The sequence below is a fragment of the Hippocampus zosterae genome, chromosome 2 (assembly GCF_025434085.1).
Source record: "Hippocampus zosterae strain Florida chromosome 2, ASM2543408v3, whole genome shotgun sequence".
NCBI classification, from domain to species: domain Eukaryota; kingdom Metazoa; phylum Chordata; class Actinopteri; order Syngnathiformes; family Syngnathidae; genus Hippocampus; species Hippocampus zosterae.
Genome location: NC_067452.1, coordinates 18,687,789 through 18,707,227, shown reverse-complemented (window position 1 = coordinate 18,707,227; position 19,439 = coordinate 18,687,789). Strand labels below are relative to the sequence as shown.

The 19,439-nt window shown below is 43.2% G+C and overlaps 1 protein-coding gene across 3 annotated transcripts; it reads right to left on the bottom strand.

Annotated features, from left to right (window-relative positions):
* Positions 1-139: 139 nt before the first annotated feature.
* Positions 140-9,907, bottom strand: slmapb (sarcolemma associated protein b). 3 transcript variants are annotated; one of them, XM_052057549.1, is made up of 11 exons: positions 9,760-9,907; positions 9,502-9,561; positions 7,597-7,713; positions 7,433-7,507; positions 7,117-7,214; positions 6,912-7,023; positions 3,880-4,150; positions 3,280-3,451; positions 1,487-1,621; positions 978-1,065; positions 140-611 (listed from the first exon to the last, which is right to left on the bottom strand). In XM_052057549.1, the coding sequence occupies exons 2-10, from the start codon at positions 9,551-9,553 to the stop codon at positions 982-984; spliced, it is 1,116 nt and encodes a 371-aa protein (XP_051913509.1). In that variant the 5' UTR covers positions 9,554-9,561; positions 9,760-9,907; the 3' UTR covers positions 140-611; positions 978-981. The 3 variants fall into 3 exon arrangements, with proteins under 3 accessions (XP_051913509.1, XP_051913507.1, XP_051913508.1); XM_052057547.1 differs by having other exon boundaries at positions 6,912-7,214; XM_052057548.1 differs by lacking the exon at positions 978-1,065 and having other exon boundaries at positions 6,912-7,214.
* Between the last annotated feature and the right edge of the window lie 9,532 nt (positions 9,908-19,439).

Genomic DNA, 19,439 nt, shown 5'->3' with positions numbered 1-19,439 from the left:
TGGATTTTGATTTAATTCGAAGAATCTGGGAACTGTTTCTAATTGTGAAAAAAATGTCTGTTAATTGTTTATATTTTGTGCAGATGTGCCTAATTCTGGTGACACTGCCGTATATTTATTCATGACACTAATCATAGGGTCACTTTATTGACAATGTTTATTGTGCTGACAACTACACCCACACACTATCTTTTGGGAGGCCCGAGCTGTAAATAAGCCTTCCAAACTATTATCGTATATAATAATTACAATTAGAGTGTAGACAACATTTACATTCATGAATGGACACCTTACAGCTCATAATATGCCAAAATATATTCCACTAATATTTTGCAAAAATAAACACTCAAAGAACTTTAATGAGCACAAGTGCCAACTGAAATAAACATTGCAAGATATTTAAACAGTGTTAAGTATGACTCCTAATGACCAGTGCAGATAAGAGTATGTGTCACGCAAGACAGTTTCAGTGAGGAGAAATCTTATGACTAAGTTCGCCGTGTGCATCTATATGTGGGAGCTATGTGTATCCCTCAGGTCTTAAAGAGTGCAGCAGCAGTCACAGCTGTTAGAGCCACAGCAACCACAGGACCCCAGATCATCCACAGCTTCTGAAACAAGCGATGACACAAAAATGGAAACATGAGTGTCACCATGGTAAAGCTTCCCTCTGGCAGACGCGTCAATGGAAAGAGACCAAGGCGGTGCAACAGAGAATGCCAGTTATAAAGATGAAGATGAGCTCATCCAAAGTCGCTGGGAGAAAAGCTTGTTAGTGTCCAGACATAACAAACAGATGTCACATGTTGAAGCTGTATGATTAGAAAGGTGAAATTGCCGTGGACCGGATTATTTGGGGAGGTTTGGGGGTTTTTTTGCCAAAAGGAAGGCATTGGGGACGGGGGCGGTACCGAAGCCATGCAGTGATCTGGAGGACGTTGATGAGCATGATAGATGTGGGCAGGAGTAACATATACCTTACTACCACAATGCGCCGAAGCACCATAACAGCAAAGCCAGGACAAGGCCGATGACTATGGCTTGAACAGGCAGCATTAGGGATGTCTACAGAAGGGAAGTGATATTATAATAATCAACTATGTACTATGGGACATACTATTAACTAACACAGGTAAACCCTTCAGTAAGTAAAGTGTTTTTAATGGGATTCACACAGCTGTCAATGTTGTCAAGCAACAGAAAAAAACACCAGATGAGAACAGAGTGGTTCTGAGACTGACATGACTCCTATCATACAAATGGTGGAATTATTTGGGCACAGAGAACTGACAAAAAAAAAAATCTGACATTTTATGTTTGGTAGGTGGTAAAAGCCCAAAGCAAAGCTCCTGTTCAGGGCAAAAGTCATGTATTGTGCAAATAACTGTGATAGGGCTGCTTTTTAGATTCAAGATTCAATCTGTCACATGACAGAGTAGAATTTTCGCAAAAGTCACGTAACTGAGTGAGGTGGAGCAACACTCACCTTTGTTCCTCTCTCCTGTAATTCTTTCATGTTGGCTTTGCACTCCTCCAGTTCATTCAAAAGTGCATGCTTCTCCAGCTCAGTCTTCTCATAATCTTCCTTTAGGTCAGTCAGTTCCATCTTGGTCTCCTCATACTATATAGAATAAAACAAAACGTTACACAAATATTACATATAAATAGCAAAGTAAGAAAAACTGAGAATTTTCCAATGGCAGAATAAATTATTTCTAGTGCTGGATTTTAGATCAAGGTCAATCGAAAAGGATGCAAATCGCAACAATATTTAGACTACACCCAACCAATTCTTCCCGTGCCTGCGTGGGTTTTCTCCAGGTACTCCGGTGTCCTGCCACATTCCAAAAACATGCATGGCAGGCTGATTGAACATTCTCTAAATTGTCCTTAGGTGCGAGTGTGAGCGCGGATGGTTGTTTGTCTGTGTGTGCCCTGAGATATATATGTATACACACACACACACACACACACACACACACACACAGACACACACACACACACTGTATATATAAAATAATCTTGAGTTGTAGTTGCACCGTGAGTTGTAGTTTTCTGTATGATGAGCTTAATTCACACAAATGGCCAAAGTGACATCATTTGTCCTAAGTGAAATGGCCTTGCATATTTTAAATGCTAATCTTGGTTCGGAAGAATTGTTAAGTAAATACTGATATCTACTTTTTGACCAGGCTGTTTCTGGAGATTGTTGCAGAAAGGTTACTGTGAGTGTTTCACTTAAGCTTTTAACAGACAACTGGTTTCTCCTGATCAGCAGGACACTTGAGATTTTGAAAAATACAAGGTGATCCACTGGTCTGTGCCTTTCTCTTTTTTTGTAATCCCTCAAACAACAATAGTTCATTGCAGCTTTCTGTTAAACTCCAGTGAAAGGGATTGTATTGTCCACGCATGCTCATGCAGCCTGCTAAACCTGCCATGAAACATGCCTGTCTGCTTTTTAGGATTGCGTCACTGGATGACAAAACTAGTAGTGCACGTTCGTTTGGAACATCACACATTATCCATGTTGTTTCCTCGTGACAGTCCCCGTTTATTTGTTCTCGATTGTTGGTGCCGGATACCACCATGTTGAGAAACGAAATCGAAAGTGTTAATCTTTAATTATCACATGCTACTTGATCCCATTGACACGTTAAATTACACTATATTGTTTTAACATAACCACTTTGTCTGACTTTCTGACAAAAATAGATTTCCAGACTTAGAGTGAAATCATCACATCACATTTCATTCAGTCCTATACAAGCAAACAGGTGGCTGGGTGTGTGAGCGTCATCATCATGCTCACAGTTAAATGCATAATAGTTTTAAATACTGCATCCTTGTTGCTGCATCTACTGAACCGATTACAAAGCTACGCTAGACTCTAATGAGAATCAACACTTGCCAAGCCACACAAATGATTCATAAATACTTTACACTGTATGGCATGAGGATGAAAAGAGCCTCAGGTGAATTTGGGGTGCTTTTATGTTTGAGGCTCACGTTTTGATTGGTGAGATGGCTGGAAAGTTAATATGTTACAACTCTAATCATTTAAAAGGCATTTGGCACAGACAGTAAGTAATTAGCTTGCATCATTGACTCCCAAACTATCTTAGCGACATACAGTGACAGGCGCAATATCTAAATGAACTCACCCATGTACATCCCTTTTTGTGAAATTTGTTTAGAGGTTTTTCTGATGTAAAGTATAGTATGTGTCTTTACTCACTTAATGTTGGGAAACACTGGCTTAGATGAAATAAAGCCCACCTTTCTCTGCAGGGTCTCCTTATTGTAAACTGCCTCATCCAGTTGGGTCTGTAGCTTGCTGCAATCCAGTTGATGTTGAAGCTCCAAAGATACCAGCTTCTTTTCCAGCTCCTGCTGAGATCTCTCAAGGGCTTTCAGGCTGTTGCTCAGCTCTGCATTCTGGGTACGTGAACTAGCAGCAAAGAAGGAACAAATACACACACTCGTTTCAACAGGAGGTGGATCACAAGTATGAGCGACATGATATACAGTAAAATCAAATCAGACAATTGAGCAGGTCACAAAGCAGGGTTGGTGTTTTGAACTCTGAACACGCTTGTACTAGTGAGATCATGTAGAAGACGGACTTCGCTGTTGTGCAATGGAATCCCCAAAACTCGCAAAAACTGAATGTTTGGAATTAACATTGACAAATGGAAAACTCATTGAAACAATGAAATGCAGACCGAGACAAATCCATGCAAGATGGAACACAGCAGCCAGCAGCAAATTTGACTTTGATTGGTCCTCTGAGGTTGGAGGTCCATATTTCATGAGTGGAAAATTGTTCCTGCAATGACCAAACAGGCCAATCAAAATGTTCTTCTTATAAGTACTGACCTGACGAGCTCTTTCTCCAACTGCTTCAGCTTCTGCTGCATCGCCTCATTTTTAGCACACAGTGCTGTACTTTTTTGCTCCCAGTCGCCCTTCTCTTTCTGATGGGCCTTGTGGAGTTCCTCTTTCTCTGTCCTGAGGGACGTGAACTCACTTTGCAGACTGCCCTTTTCATTCTGATGCTTATTCACTAATTCCTGTTTCTCCAAGCGCAGACTAGAACACTCTTTCTGAAGTCCGTTACACTCCATCTGCATGGACTGCAATTCATTGGCTGTTAAAAGCAAACAAAAAAAAACAAAATACAAATTAATGTACTTTACTGAATTAATATCTATCTATCTTATTGTGTGAAACACACTGAGTTGCCTTAGTTTTTTTTGTTTGGTTTGTTTATTGAACATAAAACATATACAGTAATAATTTGACAGAAAATAGAGTAAATAAAATAGTAAAAAGGAAAGAGAAATCAGTCATCATTCAACACAGTTATTATGTTCAAGGGAGTAGGAAGAATGAAATGTGCTATGTACAGTACATAAAGCTGCCTTGCCTGTGTATCCATCTGTCAATAGGTATGTATGTATCCACCCATCCATCTTCAAACTCAAGATGTCTTGAAATACCAGTTTAATTTGTCCCATGACTAATAATACAAAAAACTCAAATCTTCTTTTACCATTGAGATGAACGGAAATGGCATTAATCCATTCCAGCCGTCCCCCAAAAAACACATTGTTGTGATGATGTGATGATGTCTTTGCTAGACGTACCAAGAACTAAACTGAGGCTCAGAGGGGATCGAGCCTTTTCTGTTGCTGGTCCATCTCTCTGGAATGACCTCCCACTGAACATTCGGCAAGCCTCCTCGCTGCCCATCTTTAAATCCCTCCTCAAAACTCACTTGTATTCTTTGGCGTTTGACTCAGCATGACTTAGATTTGCTATTGGTTTTACTGCTTGGTGCTTTCTACCGCCTTATTACTTATTACTTATTACTGATTCGTCTTACTGTTTATTGTATATGTTAAATCGCTCCATGTACAGCACTTTGTATGCAGCGATGGCTGTTTGAAAGTGCTCTATAAATACTGTTGACTTGACTTGACTTGACTTGATGCTGTTATTTTAATTGGGAATAAAGGCATTCTATAATATTACATTAAAAAACAGAGTAACAACATAATTAACTACAATGTGAAACATTAAGCACTTTGTGCATTATCATTTCATTTTGCAATCCAGTCCAGAGTGCTGTTGCTTCTGGTGTGCCCGCCCTGGCCACTAGGAGGCAGTAATGTGTCAGAAAGACACAAAGGAAGAAAAATACATTTCTTCAACTCCTACTCAGTAACCTTCTGTAATATGAGTATTTTTTTTCATAGAGGATAAAGAATAGATGCCTGTGGGTGTTGTTATATTACCTGTTGACTTGGTTGTTCCACAATTTGTGTTCAAACATCAATTGCTTAAAGGGTTGTAAAACCGCAACTACCATTCATTCATTCATTCATTTTCCGAGCCGCTTGATCCTCACTAGGGTCGCGGGGGGTGCTGGAGCCTATCCCAGCTGTCTTCGGGCAGTAGGCAGGGGACACCCTGAATCGGTTGCCAGCCAATCGCAGGGCACACAGAAATGAACAACCATTTGCACTCACACCTAGGGACAATTTAGAGTGTACAATCAGCCTGCCACGCATGTTTTTTTTGGAATGTGGGAGGAAACCGGAGCACCCGGAGAAAACCCACGCAGGCCCGGGGAGAACATGCAAACTCCACACAGGGAGGCCGGAGCTGGAATCGAACCCGGTACCTCTGCACTGTGAAGCCGACGTGCTAACCACTGGACTACTGGGCCGCCCACCGCAACTATCAATGATAACCAATAGCATGTCAATGCGAACTTACAGTTGTGTGAGCAATTTACGCAATTTTGCCGGTCCGCCATTCGTCAGTGGCCTGGCCTGTGCACCCGTTCATCATCGTCCGGCGAACCAAATTGTAACCATCAGTCAGTCGGTATGTGATGTTACTTTATTCACGCTTCTGTCATTAAATTTAATCGGCCCCTAGGTACCTCTATAATCACCCCACCTCCCCCGCTCCCCAAATAGCCATAGCTCAAAAGATGAAAAATCTGTGTGTTGTCGTCATCTTCTTCTTCTTGGCTCAGTGAGGATTACAGCTCTTTGGTGCATACCGCCACATACAGGAAGCACAAAGCGTTTCCATTTACAGTCAATGGAAGCAACCCTAATTGTATTCAGCCCCACCTACAAACACACCATACAGGTGGTGTGCGTTTCTGTCAGTCATCAGTAAAAACGAGCATCCATCAGTGACGAACTTATAGGTCAGTCGATATTTAAACCGGCTCCTGACAATTTCAGTGACGGATGAAACTCCACTTCCGCCTGTCATTCTTTTCAAGTGTCTCATCATTTGTGAGCAAAACGGGTGTTCGTCAGGGACCTTCTGTCAGTACTGACGGAATGCCCACCTCTGGGTTTAAATATACAACATGTACTTCTCTTTGTTTCATGTTTAGTTTGACAGTAAACTTACCGTAGGTGTGTCAGATAGCCTCAAGACTCTTTTCTGATGAATTGTTCATTATTTACCAAACTGTTGCTTAATATGAAATGACTTGTATTTATTTTACTTCCCACACAACAGCAATTGTATCTTGTTTGCGTGCATATCTTACATCAGCTGAATGATGGTTTGTGTTCGAAAAATGTCGGGTCACCCACGTTTTGAGATGCAACTCTTTGTAAAAATATGAGTATGCAGATTTAGATTCTAGGAAATGTGGAGTCTATACATAATGCATCATACACGCAGCTACGTTTAACATGAGACGCTCTGCATTTCATTTGATCAGCTGTTTCATGAGAAATAATGATAGGCTGCAGCCTGTCACATGGAAGGATGATTTTTGGCCTCACTAATATAGTATGAGAATATTTAAATTAATAGCAATACTTCAAATGTTCTGGTAAGACAAAGTGAACTTGCAGTCTGAAGTATTGTACCTTGTATTTCTGCAGTTTTTTGCCACTGCTTGCCCTGCTGCTGGAGATCCCGCTGCAGGTCATCAATCTCACGCTCATATTTGCTGGCAGTCTGACGCCATTTTTCCAAATCCTTAGAGACGGTTGCCAGGTTAAACTCGATTGCACTTAGGTCACGTTCCCGCTCAGCGGAAGCTGCCTCCAGGATTCGTTTCAGCGATTTCACCTCATCACGTGAACTTTGTAGCTCATCATGTAAACTAGAGGAGACGTCTGTCTGCTCTCTGAGGACATCCATTTCATCTTGGAGCTGCCGCAGTTGGCCTGTTCAAAGAATGTTCATCATATAAAATAGTCAAGTCAAGTCAAGTCAACAGTATTTATAGAGCACTTTCAAACAGCCATCGCTGCATACAAAGTGCTGTACATGGAGTTGGAACAATACATTAACATTTTGCTGGATAGAAGGTATAATTGTAGTTTGGCTTCTTAATTTGACAGACACAACTGCTACAGAATATCAAATGGCTCCGATTATATACCTTGAAGAAATTTGATCTGTTTTGCAGAATCATCAGCTTGTTGTTTCTTGTCCTTTTTCTCTTTATTGAGGATACCTACAAAGCATGAGATAATATTTTATCTCTGGCTACCTGTACTTGATCTGAAAAAAAAGACCACAATATTTATTTAGCACAATTTTTACCTTCTAGCTCCAAGTATTTGTGCCTCTCTGTGTTGGCCTGATCCTGAACCTTTCCAAGTTCGTCGTTCAAGCGCTGGATTGTTTTTTCATAGTCGCTTGGGGACCCCATATTTGTCCCTGTGAGAAAGTGATAAAGAAGAATGGTTATCCAAAATCAAAACAGCTATTCTAACAAGAGAGTGGTCGGTCGTAAATGTTAACATTCCTATCTTCCCACAAAAGGCTGTGGAATGTTGAGCCTGAACATTTGCCGCGGTCATAACGAGGAAGCAAAGATGGCATTCAGTGTCATCATAAAAATAGAAGGGTAACTTAAAGTCCTTCCAAGTTAATTCGTATTCAGTCCCAAATATTTAACTAGGGCTGACGCGTTATTTGATTTCCCAAGCTATTAAAACATGCCCATTACATAATCTAATTGCCGACCCAGAAAGGAAAGGGATTCCATTATGTGCATTTCCTAGTCGCTCTGTCATTCAAAACTGTCTACAAGCTATGTCATTAGCACAGCTACACTACCTTACAGCAGCACGCTGTAATCACCAGACAAGAAGAATAAACTATCTGAGGCTGCCAAAGGCCAATGGCCAAAGGCCTGTTTTTTGTTGGGTGAAAACAAGCTCTGGAAATACTTGGTGGTTTGCACTTCCCAGTGAATATCTTGATCCACTAATCTGTGGTGGCTAGAAAAAGAGGTGACCTCATCTTGGGCCGAGCATTTGGCAGAAGAGAAAAATGAGTCACAACATTTTAAAGCATGCGCGCCATAAAAGGACGCATCTGACAACTGTGCTGTAGTATTTGCCACAGAGTCTCGCTGTATGCCACTCTCGCATTGCTGTCTTAATGTACTGTCCATTTCCACCCACATATACATTCACAGAGGCGCACTTGGATGGCACCAATAAATCCAAGGCAACCAAGTAACGACTGGAGGCTGGTGGTACTCTCCAACTCAAGCGCATGACCACTCCTCTGTGTGCCAGACAAAGGCCAGGAGCTGAAATGTGTCCTATTTTTTTGCGCGTTCCAATATGCATGCATATTTATAAGGGAGAAAGTGAGTGGGTGCCCTGTGAATAGGATGGTCTTTGTCAAGTTGAGAGAAATAAAACAAAAAGAGAGAAACGCAAAACTATCAACCACAATCTCTTTAGCCGCCATGACCCATCATAGCTTGGGTGTCACACAGTCCGAGTATTAATGGGATTAGAATGTATAAAAATACCTTTTCGCGAGATAGGATACTGAGCATCATGCTGCGTGAAGACAAAAAAAAATTGTGGAATTTCTTTTTTTAGTTCAAGTGCTGACGGCTAAAGTCATGACGGCCCAGCTACTCCCCTGCCGCTTTCCACCCCAAAGAATAAACAGCCTGTATTCGATATGGCCCTGCTGGATAAATGTATACAAATTACATAAATCAGTTGACAATGAAGATAATACAGTACAATAATCAATGGCTGTACAATTGGGTGGTGACACATTCTTAAAATCGATCCTGGAATGACAAAAACAATGCTGTGAGGATGCAACAAACACTCACTATGTAGCGCAGTGACAGTGAAGCATAACAAATAAGTCCTCGTGTAAAATGAATTCACTTGTGAATCTTCTTGAAAGTGGTGTCATAACACTTCACCATGACTGCATTATGCTCTGCATTCTATTTTGATTGTCCGTTTTAAATGTCACTGGTTACTCTGCAGACAGGTTCTCAGGTCAAAGAGACTCTTCTAATAGAATAGGCTGTTGACATAAGAGACACTCAAACAAGGACATCAGTTTGTAGTCATTTAACTACCTCCCATGACTGATTCGTCAGAGCAGGTTAGAACCATAGAAGACCGAAACGGTTTCATCGAATTCATGTCTGTCCAAAGATAGAAAAATATTCGGAGTTACCTTTTATCACTGATATGTTGTTCAGGGGATCACTCCGCTCCTTCTTTTCCATTACCTTATCTGTAAAGAAGCATTCATGCAGATTATATCAAGACAAAAGACATGGACCAAAAAACAAACCACAGTGGGTGGTTAAAGATTTGAAACAAATAAACAATAATCCAACGGTGCGTGTTAATTCACGAACTAGAAAGGAGCACAGTATGTATCACGTTAAAACATAGTAAATAAAGTTGAAATTGGCAAACATACAGTTACCTAAATTATTTTAGCCTCTGCGGTTTTGTATTTCTCAGTGGCTACACCAGTCCTTGACAGAACTCTTCTCTAACTATCAGATTTTTTTTTGAGATGCAAAACGGAATAGTCCAACAAGCGAGAGTTCAGGGGGATCTGCATATGACACTTTAGTGGCAAATCTCACCAACATTGTTACATCGAAACCGCAAGCGATAAAGCTGTAGTCCAAAAATGATACAGCAGAGATATTAAGTCTGATTCAAATGCAACGACACTTGTCTTGTAAAATAAATATTCTTAAAACCTGAAACCCCCTGTATTTTGTGGTCGCATTGGCCTGCCCCTCCGCAAGAGGTCATGCATCTGAGTCCCGGCCAGCATCACGGAAGCTGCAGCTGCATACTGACACTGAGGGGTTTGTTTAGAGAGCTGCCCTGTGGCCAACTGCTGCTGATGTAAAAGGCCAGAGAATTTGGACTACTGTTCTCCATACATTGTACGATGCAAAACTATAAAAGCAGTCATAACAGACACAAATTATTCTGCTCTGGGACATTAAAATATAATGTCTTGCATCTTCAAAAAAAAAAATCTATGAATCAATTGTGAAACAATGTCATGGTGGCATTGTAAAATTTAAAGTTTCATCATGTTTATTCCCCCCATAATATGCCTCTATATGTCTTCACACATATATATTTTTTTAAAATCCTCTTCTCACCACCCCTCGGGTGGTGTCCGTCCCTCATTCAGCTCGGGTCCTCTACCAGAGGCCAGGAAGCTTGAGGGTTCTGCGCAGTATCCTTGCTGTTCCCAGCACTGCACATTTCTGGACTGAGATGTCCGATGTTGTTCCCGGGATCTGTTGCAACCACTCATCTAGTTTGGGGGTCACTGCCCCGAGTGCTCCGACCACCACAGGCACGGCTGTCACCTTTACCTTCCAGGCTCTCTCCAGCTCCTCTCTGAGCCCTTGGTATTTCTCGAGTTTCTCGTGTTCCTTCTTTCTGATGTTTCCATCAGTTGGAACCGCTACATCCACTATAACGGCTTTCCTCTGCCCTTTATCTATGATCACGATATCTGGTTGGTTCGCCATTACCATCTTGTCTGTCTGGATTTGGAAGTCCCACAGGATCTTTGCTCTGTCATTCTCCACCACCTTCGGAGGTGTTTCCATTTTGACCTTGGGGTTTCCAGTCCAGACTATGCCAGCCACCTGGTTAGGGCGTTCCATGTAGGCTTTCCCTGCCAGCATCTTACACCCTGCAGTTATGTGTTGGATCGTCTCAGGTGCCTCTTTGCACAACCTACACCTTGGGTCTTGTCTGGTGTGGTATATCTGGGCCTCGATGGCTCTGGTGCTCAAGGCCTGTTCCTGAGCAGCCAGGATGTGCTGTCCTTCAGGCCAGCCCTCTCTAGCCACTGATAGGACTTCTTGAGATCGGCCACTTCGGTTATGGTCCGGTGGTACATCCCGTGTAGGGGCTTGTCCTCCCATGATGGTCCCTCTCCCAGCGCCTCATCTTTTGTTCCCCATTGTCTGAGACATTCTCTGAGTACGTCATCCGTTGGAGCCTTCTCCTTGATGTATTCATAGAGCTTGGATGTTTCATCCTGGACAGAGACTCTCACACTCACTCGTCCCCGGCTCCTTCCTTTCGGCTTGCGTACAGTCTCAGGGTGCTGGATTTGGGATGGAACCCTCCATGCATGGTTAGGAGCTTTCGGGTCTTAACATCCATGGTCTGAATCTCTTCCTTTGGCCACCTTATTATTCCTGCAGGGTATCTGATCACTGGCAGGGCATAGCTGTTTATTGCCCGGGTCTTATTCTTGCCATTGAGCTGGCTTCGTAGGACTTGCCTCACTCGCTGGAGGTATTTGGCCGTAGCCGCTTTCCTTGTTGCCAGTTCGAGGTTGCCATTGGCTTGTGGTATACCGAGGTACTTGTAGCTGTCCTCAATGTCTGCTATTGTTCCTTCAGGGAGTGATACCCCTTCAGTGCGGACTACCTTTCCTCTCTTAGTCACCATCCGACTACATTTCTCAAGCCCGAATGACATCCCGATGTCGCTGCTGTAGATCCTGGTTGTGTGGATCAGGGAATCTATGTCCCTTTCGCTCTTAGCATACAGCTTTATGTCATCCATGTAGAGGAGGTGACTGATTGTAGCTCCATTTCTGAGGCGGTATCCATAGCCTGTCTTGGTGATTACTTGGCTTAGGGGGTTCAGTCCTATGCAGAACAGCAGTGGGGAGAGTGCATCGCCTTGGTATATGCCACATTTGATGGACACTTGGGTAAGTGGCTTGCCATTGGCTTCAAGTGTGGTTTTCCACATCCTCATCGAGTTCGCAACGAAGGCTCTTAGGGTCCTGTTCACCTTATACAACTCCAAGCATTCAGTGATCCATGTATGTGGCATCGAGTCATAGGCTCTCTTGTAATCAATCCAAGCTGTGCACAGGTTGGTACGTCGGGACCTGCAGTCTTGTGCGACTGTTCTGTCAACCAGGAGTTGATGTTTGGGTCCTCTAGTATCTCTACCAATGCCCTTCTGTGCTTCGCTCATGTATTGATCCATGTGTCCACTTATCTTAGCCGCAATGATGCCTGACATGAGCTTCCATGTTGTGGAGAGACAGGTTATTGGCCGTTAGTTGGATGGGACCGCACCCTTCGAGGGATCCTTCATGATCAGGATCATTCGCCCTTCGGTTAGCCATCCTGGGTGAGCCCCATCCCTCAGCAGCTGGTTCATTTGTGCTGCTAGGGGCTCATGGAGTGCTGCGAATTTCTTTAGCCAGTAGGTGTGGACCATGTCCGGGCCTGGTGCTGTCCAGTTCTTCATATCTGAGACTCTTTCCTGTATGTCTGCCACTGTTATGGTAACTGGGTTCTGTTCAGGGGGGTTGCTGTGCTCCTCTCTCAGGGTCACCAGCCATTGTGCACTGCTGTTATGTGCAACCTCCTTCTCCCATATGCCTTTCCAGTGCCTTTCAGTTTCTAGTCTTGGTGGGTCAGCTCTGTTGTTAGGACCCTGCCACTGAGCGTACACTTTCGCAGGTTGTGTTGCGAACAGCCTGTTTATTCGTCTGGCCTCATTCTCTTTCGTGTACCGCTTTAGGCGGCTGGACAAGGCTTGGAGCCTTTGTTTGTCAGTTTAGAGTGCTTCAGGTATGGTCATCTGGATGTACCTCTCGGGTATCGGCCTTTTCATCACACCTCTCTGGGCCTCCGTCAATTGACTCACATCTTTCCGGGCCGCCTTGATCTTAGCCTCCAACCGTCTTCTCCATGGTGGGTAACGTATCTCATGGCTTCCATGGTTGCTATTATAGCCCAGAGTCTCCAGGATCACTGATGCTGAAGCGTATATCAGCTCATTGGTTTCTGTGATCGTTACGGTAGGGATCGCCCTCAGTGCTGCATTCACACTTTCTATGAGACTTTCAGATGGTACTTCACATAGCCATTGTAATCGGTTTCTAGGTTGCCCAGCTTTCATTCTGGCTGGTGACCCTGAGAGAGGAGCACAGCAACCTCCCTGAACAGAACCCAGTTACCATAACAGTGGCAGACATACAGGAAAGAGTCTCAGATATGAAGAACTGGACAGCACCAGGCCCGGACATGGTCCACACCTACTGGCTAAAGAAACTCACAGCACTCCATGAGCGCCTAGCAGTACAAATGAACCAGCTGCTGAGGGATGGGACTCACCCAGAATGGCTAACCGAAGGGCGAACGATCCTGATCATGAAGGATCCCTCGAAGGGTGCGGTCCCATCCAACTATCGGCCAATAACCTGTCTCTCCACAACATGGAAGCTCATGTCAGGCATCATTGCGGCTAAGATAAGTGGACACATGGATCAATACATGAGCGAAGCACAGAAGGGCATTGGTAGAGATACTAGAGGACCCAAACATCAACTCCTGGTTGACAGAACAGTCGCACAAGACTGCAGGTCCCGACGTACCAACCTGTGCACAGCTCGGATTGATTACAAGAGAGCCTATGACTCGATGCCACATACATGGATCACTGAATGCTTGGAGTTGTATAAGGTGAACAGGACCCTAAGAGCCTTCGTTGCGAACTCGATGAGGATGTGGAAAACCACACTTGAAGCCAATGGCAAGCCACTTACCCAAGTGTCCATCAAATGTGGCATATACCAAGGCGATGCACTCTCCCCACTGCTGTTCTGCATAGGACTGAACCCCCTAAGCCAAGTAATCACCAAGACAGGCTATGGATACCGCCTCAGAAATGGAGCTACAATCAGTCACCTCCTCTACATGGATGACATAAAGCTGTATGCTAAGAGCGAAAGGGACATAGATTCCCTGATCCACACAACCAGGATCTACAGCAGCGACATCGGGATGTCATTCGGGCTTGAGAAATGTAGTCGGATGGTGACTCAGAGAGGAAAGGTAGTCCGCACTGAAGGGGTCTCACTCCCTGAAGGAACAATAGCAGACATTGAGGACAGCTACAAGTACCTTGGTATACCACAAGCCAATGGCAACCTCGAACTGGCAACAAGGAAAGCGGCTACGGCCAAATACCTCCAGCGAGTGAGGCAAGTCCTAAGAAGCCAGCTCAATGGCAAGAATAAGACCCGGGCAATAAACAGCTATGCCCTGCCAGTGATCAGATACCCTGCAGGAATAATAAAGTGGCCAAAGGAAGAGATTCAGACCACGGACGTTAAGACCCGAAAACTCCTAACCATGCATGGAGGGTTCCATCCCAAATCCAACACCCTGAGACTGTACGCAAGCCGAAAGGAAGGAGGCCGGGGACTAGTGAGTGTGAGAGCCACTGTCCAGGATGAAACAGCCAAGCTCCATGAATACATCAAGGAGAAGGCTCCAACGAATGACGTACTCAGAGAATGTGCCAGACAATGGGGAACAGAAGATGAGGCGCTGGAAGAGGGACCATCATGGGAGGACAAGCCCCTACACGGGATGTACCACCGGACCATAACTGAAGTGGCTGATCTCAAGAAGTCCTATCAGTGGCTAGAGAGGGCTGGCCTGAAGGACAGCACAGAGGCACTCATCCTGGCTGCTCAGGAGCAGGCCTTGAGCACCAGAGCCATCGAGGCCCAGATATACCACACCAGACAAGACCCAAGGTGTAGGTTGTGCAAAGAGGCACCTGAGACGATCCAACACATAACTGCAGGGTGTAAGATGCTGGCAGGGAAAGCCTACATGGAACGCCATAACCAGGTGGCTGGCATAGTCTACCGAAACATCTGTGCGGAGTATGGACTGGAAACCCCAAGGTCAAAATGGGAAACACCTCCGAAGGTGGTGGAGAATGACAGAGCGAAGATCCTGTGGGACTTCCAGATCCAGACTGACAAGATGGTAATGTCGAACCAACCAGATATCGTGATCATAGATAAAGGGCAGAGGAAAGCCGTTGTAGTGGATGTCGCGGTCCCAAGTGATGGAAACATCAGGAAGAAGGAACATGAGAAACTCGAGAAATACCAAGGGCTCAGAGAGGAGCTGGAGAGAGCCTGGAAGGTAAAGGTGACAGTCGTGCCTGTGGTGGTCGGAGCACTCGGGGCAGTGACCCCCAAACTAGATGAGTGGTTGCAACAGATCCCGGGAACAACATCGGACATCTCAGTCCAGAAATGTGCAGTGCTGGGAACAGCAAGGATACTGCGCAGAACCCTCAAGCTTCCTGGCCTCTGGTAGAGGATCCGAGCTGAATGAGGGACGGACACCACCCGAGGGGTGAGATGAGGATTTTTTTTTTTTTTTTTTTTATATATGTGTGTGTGTGCGTGTGTGTATTCATATAGTGTCATCTATAGCAGTGGTTCATAATCAGTGTGCCATGCATTTATAGAATCTTCTTCTTCTCCTTTCGGCTTGTCCCTTTTCAGGGGTTGCCACAGCGAGTGCGTGTGTGTCTTCATATAGTGTCATCTATAGCAGTGGTTCATAATCAGTGTGCCATGCATTTATAGAATCTTCTTCTTCTCCTTTCGGCTTGTCCCTTTTCAGGGGTTGCCACAGCGAGTCAATAATTTCCATCTTTCCCTGTTCTCTGCATCCTCTACTCTGACTCCAACTACAGTACCTGCATGTCTCCCCCCCCCATAGAATACTACAAATAATATAGGTTTGTTTATCTAACTTTGCCACCAACTTATAGTGACAGGCAGATGAAGTCAATTTACTCACTTTTTGAGACATTTTCGTTTGGTTGGCGTGCAGTGAGATCTTTTTTCTAATGTAAATGATGTGCTTTGGCTCAATAAAGAATGGGAAACACAGCTTTCAATGACTTAAAACACACCTCTCGCGTTCTGTCTCATCTGTGTTTTGCTTTTATATTTTTTTTTGTGATGTCACACAGTGACGTACAATGAGGTTGCTGACTGGTGAAGCACCGACTCCTCGGGCAGCCGGATATTAAAATTTAAACCCTAAATAGAAGATTTTGACATTAAATGAACGATTTGTTTTCAAAGCTTTGAATTTTTTCAATCAATTCCACACTGCACACCAATCTGGATAGCATGAAAAACAAAAGAATGTTTAATATAAGGTGACTGTACTTCCTCAGAAAGATTTAAAAGTTGACCCAAAGTGTGAAACGTGAGATCTCATAATCTCAACAATGTCAGATGTTGAATGGTGATATGTCATCAGATTTCACACTGCGACCTTGCCCTTGGCAGGATAAGATCCTCATGAAATAGAGATTTAGGAAGAGAGACGTTAGTAATCATTGACATAGCTCAGTCAATCATCAACTATTTCAGCCTCCTCTATTTTCAGCGGATCTGCACATTATGTTTGATTTCTCAGTGAACCAAAACCTACCTGCCATTATAATAAATACGATTTTTCATTCGAACAAAAAGGAGCTACTGCTTGAAATTAATATAAACTCATTTGTAGTAAAGATTAAAGGAATCCGGTGCGCTCTTTTTATCCTTCAACAAAAACCCACTGACAGTAGGTTTTTGTATGATTATGTACGGATTTCACCATTGGACAATTGAAATCACGAACAAAAAAATCAATTCTGCAAAACACGTCAATCAAAACCCCCAATACCCATTGCATGACTGACCTACAAAACTGCATCAGCTGTCATCAGTGGGCATTTGTGTTGTTCAATCAAAACACTTATAATGAGTCAATGCAGTTCAAATTGTGCCGGTGTATCATGGACAGGCAAAGGGAGCACAAACTAAGAGGAATGCTTTTATGTAAAAATAAACTTCAATGCTATATATTGGTATAAAATCGACTTATAACATGCTATGCTAGTGAACTAAATTATGTTAAAAATGTAATTTCTCAATCGTTTTTACAATTTAGTATGTTTTGGTGGCTTCATAGCACAATTACTTAAATAAGAAAGCAACAAACTCAAGACTAGGTGACCTATTTTCATGCCCAAAGCAAGTCAAGCACAAAGTCCAGTCTTAACTGTTCATTTGTGGAGTTTTCTTTCTTTTGGTATTTTCATAGAGGGGCACAGTTAGAAATGGGTGTTTGCGCCGTAATGGGAATGAAGAGAGTCGACTTGATCCCCGGTCAATCAAAACGGCTCTCCTCATTCACTTGCAGACGTGCGGTCTACATAGCAGAAGCATAAGGAATTCGTTGGAGTCTGTGCAGGAGATCGGGACCTACAAAGTATGTTTATAAGGAACTGCAAGAAAAGCTCCATTTGTGGATGATACAAAGTTAACCACTACAGGGCAGGCATCTGCCTTCCACTTCGGATCCATTTATCTGAGTGTGACAAATTTGCACAGATATTTATGCAGCTTTTTATTCAATTTCTGTTGTCCGTTGTTGTCTGAGTAGTCCCTTTTCTAATTTGCACACTAATTTGTCTGAAGTGCTTTGTTCGACCAAATAGACCTCTGATTGCTCAATTTATATTTCACAGTTTGTGAGGGTGTTTATGATTGTTTTGACATACATCTGATGTAAAATAAGCTTTTCTCATACTGCTCTTTGTCTTGGATTATAATGCAAGTCATGACTGTAATTGGTGAAAATTGTCATCAGAATTTCGGATGAGGTAACAACTTCTCTGTATGTTATGGTATGCTACACATAATCTGGTAATGGTAGCCAACATCGATGAGAATCTGATGATCACTTTCTTTCGTTCACTACCAACACATTCATTTCAGTACCCTGGTTTCTTTCTCTCATTTGTACTCACTTTCACCTGTTTGTGATCAGCCACACACCTCAGGTATCATTTGTTGTTGTTCTGTGTCATTGGTTTGTGTGAGGCTGCTCACTTGAGGTGTCATTTTGTGTTTTCCTCTGTGACGTTCGGGCTCACATCAATGTTTGGTGTGTATTGGTTTGCCCTGTTCTGTACCAGGTTATTATCACCACTCGTGAGTGATTGTTTGTATTTCCTGCTCTGCTCATGCTTTAATCAAACTTCACCGACTTGTGGTTCTGCACTTTTTCAATATTTGGCACAAACATCAAATAGACAGGGCTAATTTTTTCAAACCAACCAAAGACTTTCTCCTCACATTTGGTGTCGAGTTTCCGATTTTCCTTTGAGATAAGCCAAAAAATTTGAAATAAAATTCCTGCATTTCATGGGGTTAGGTCGTTTCTCTGTCAGCATTTGGTATGCTGTCTGTTTTCTTTGATTGTTGAACCATGCGTTTCTCAACACTGCTGCTGTCTGCACTGTATCGATCCATCCATTTGATAAACAACTCAATTAGCATGCACTTCGGCTTGTCACACACTTTGCACCGATTGCATCCAGCTGGACTTTTTTGATGGGATTTTTTATTTTTATTTTGGTAAGCAATTTTTGCTAGTTTGAACGCATAAACCCTGCTTTGTGTCAGATCTGATAAATAAAATCTTCCCATGTGGGGCTGTATCTGCTAAGGAATTTCCACACAGAAGTTGCAGATGTAGGACACCCCTTCAATAATGATTTGTGAAGAAGATGCCCCGAAACTTATTATCAATTGGGGGAGAGGTAGCATTATGGTAGTTCTGTGGATGCGCCGTCCAGCATCTCGGCATTTCAGTTGACCACTGACTCAAAGCTTTAGCCATTGGTTTAGTTGGATTTATCCTCATCAGATTTGCGATATGCTGTGCCTTCTTGCTGGTACTTAAATCCTGGAATTGTAGTTGGGGTATGGGCTTCATTTAGTTCCTTGGCTAAAAACTTGTTGGAAGAGAGGCACTGTGCAGCAGTATTATTGCGTCCGACTATTTCCAGGATCAACAAACTAACAATCTGATAATACTGTATGTTGCTATAATGATGGAGGAATCACAACCGACCAGTCTTGTCTGCCATTATGGAAGTAATACATACAACAACACACAATACAGTAATACTACACAGTCACAAAGCAAAAAAAAAAACAACAACAACAACCAAAAAGCCAAAGACAACAACAAAAAACACTGTTTATGTTACAAACCAACGAACCAGCAACACACTGTATGTGAGACTTGAACACATTTTATATTTACATGAACTTGCCGCAGAACTACATAACAGCTTAAGTATTCGTCTAAACAACAGGATATAGTCAGGTTAGCAAGCAGCTAAAGCCAGGGCGACGAAGCCAGGCGTTAGCTTGTACGATGACTCGACCGAGTGGCCGGGTGGCAGGCAGCTTCCTGTGAG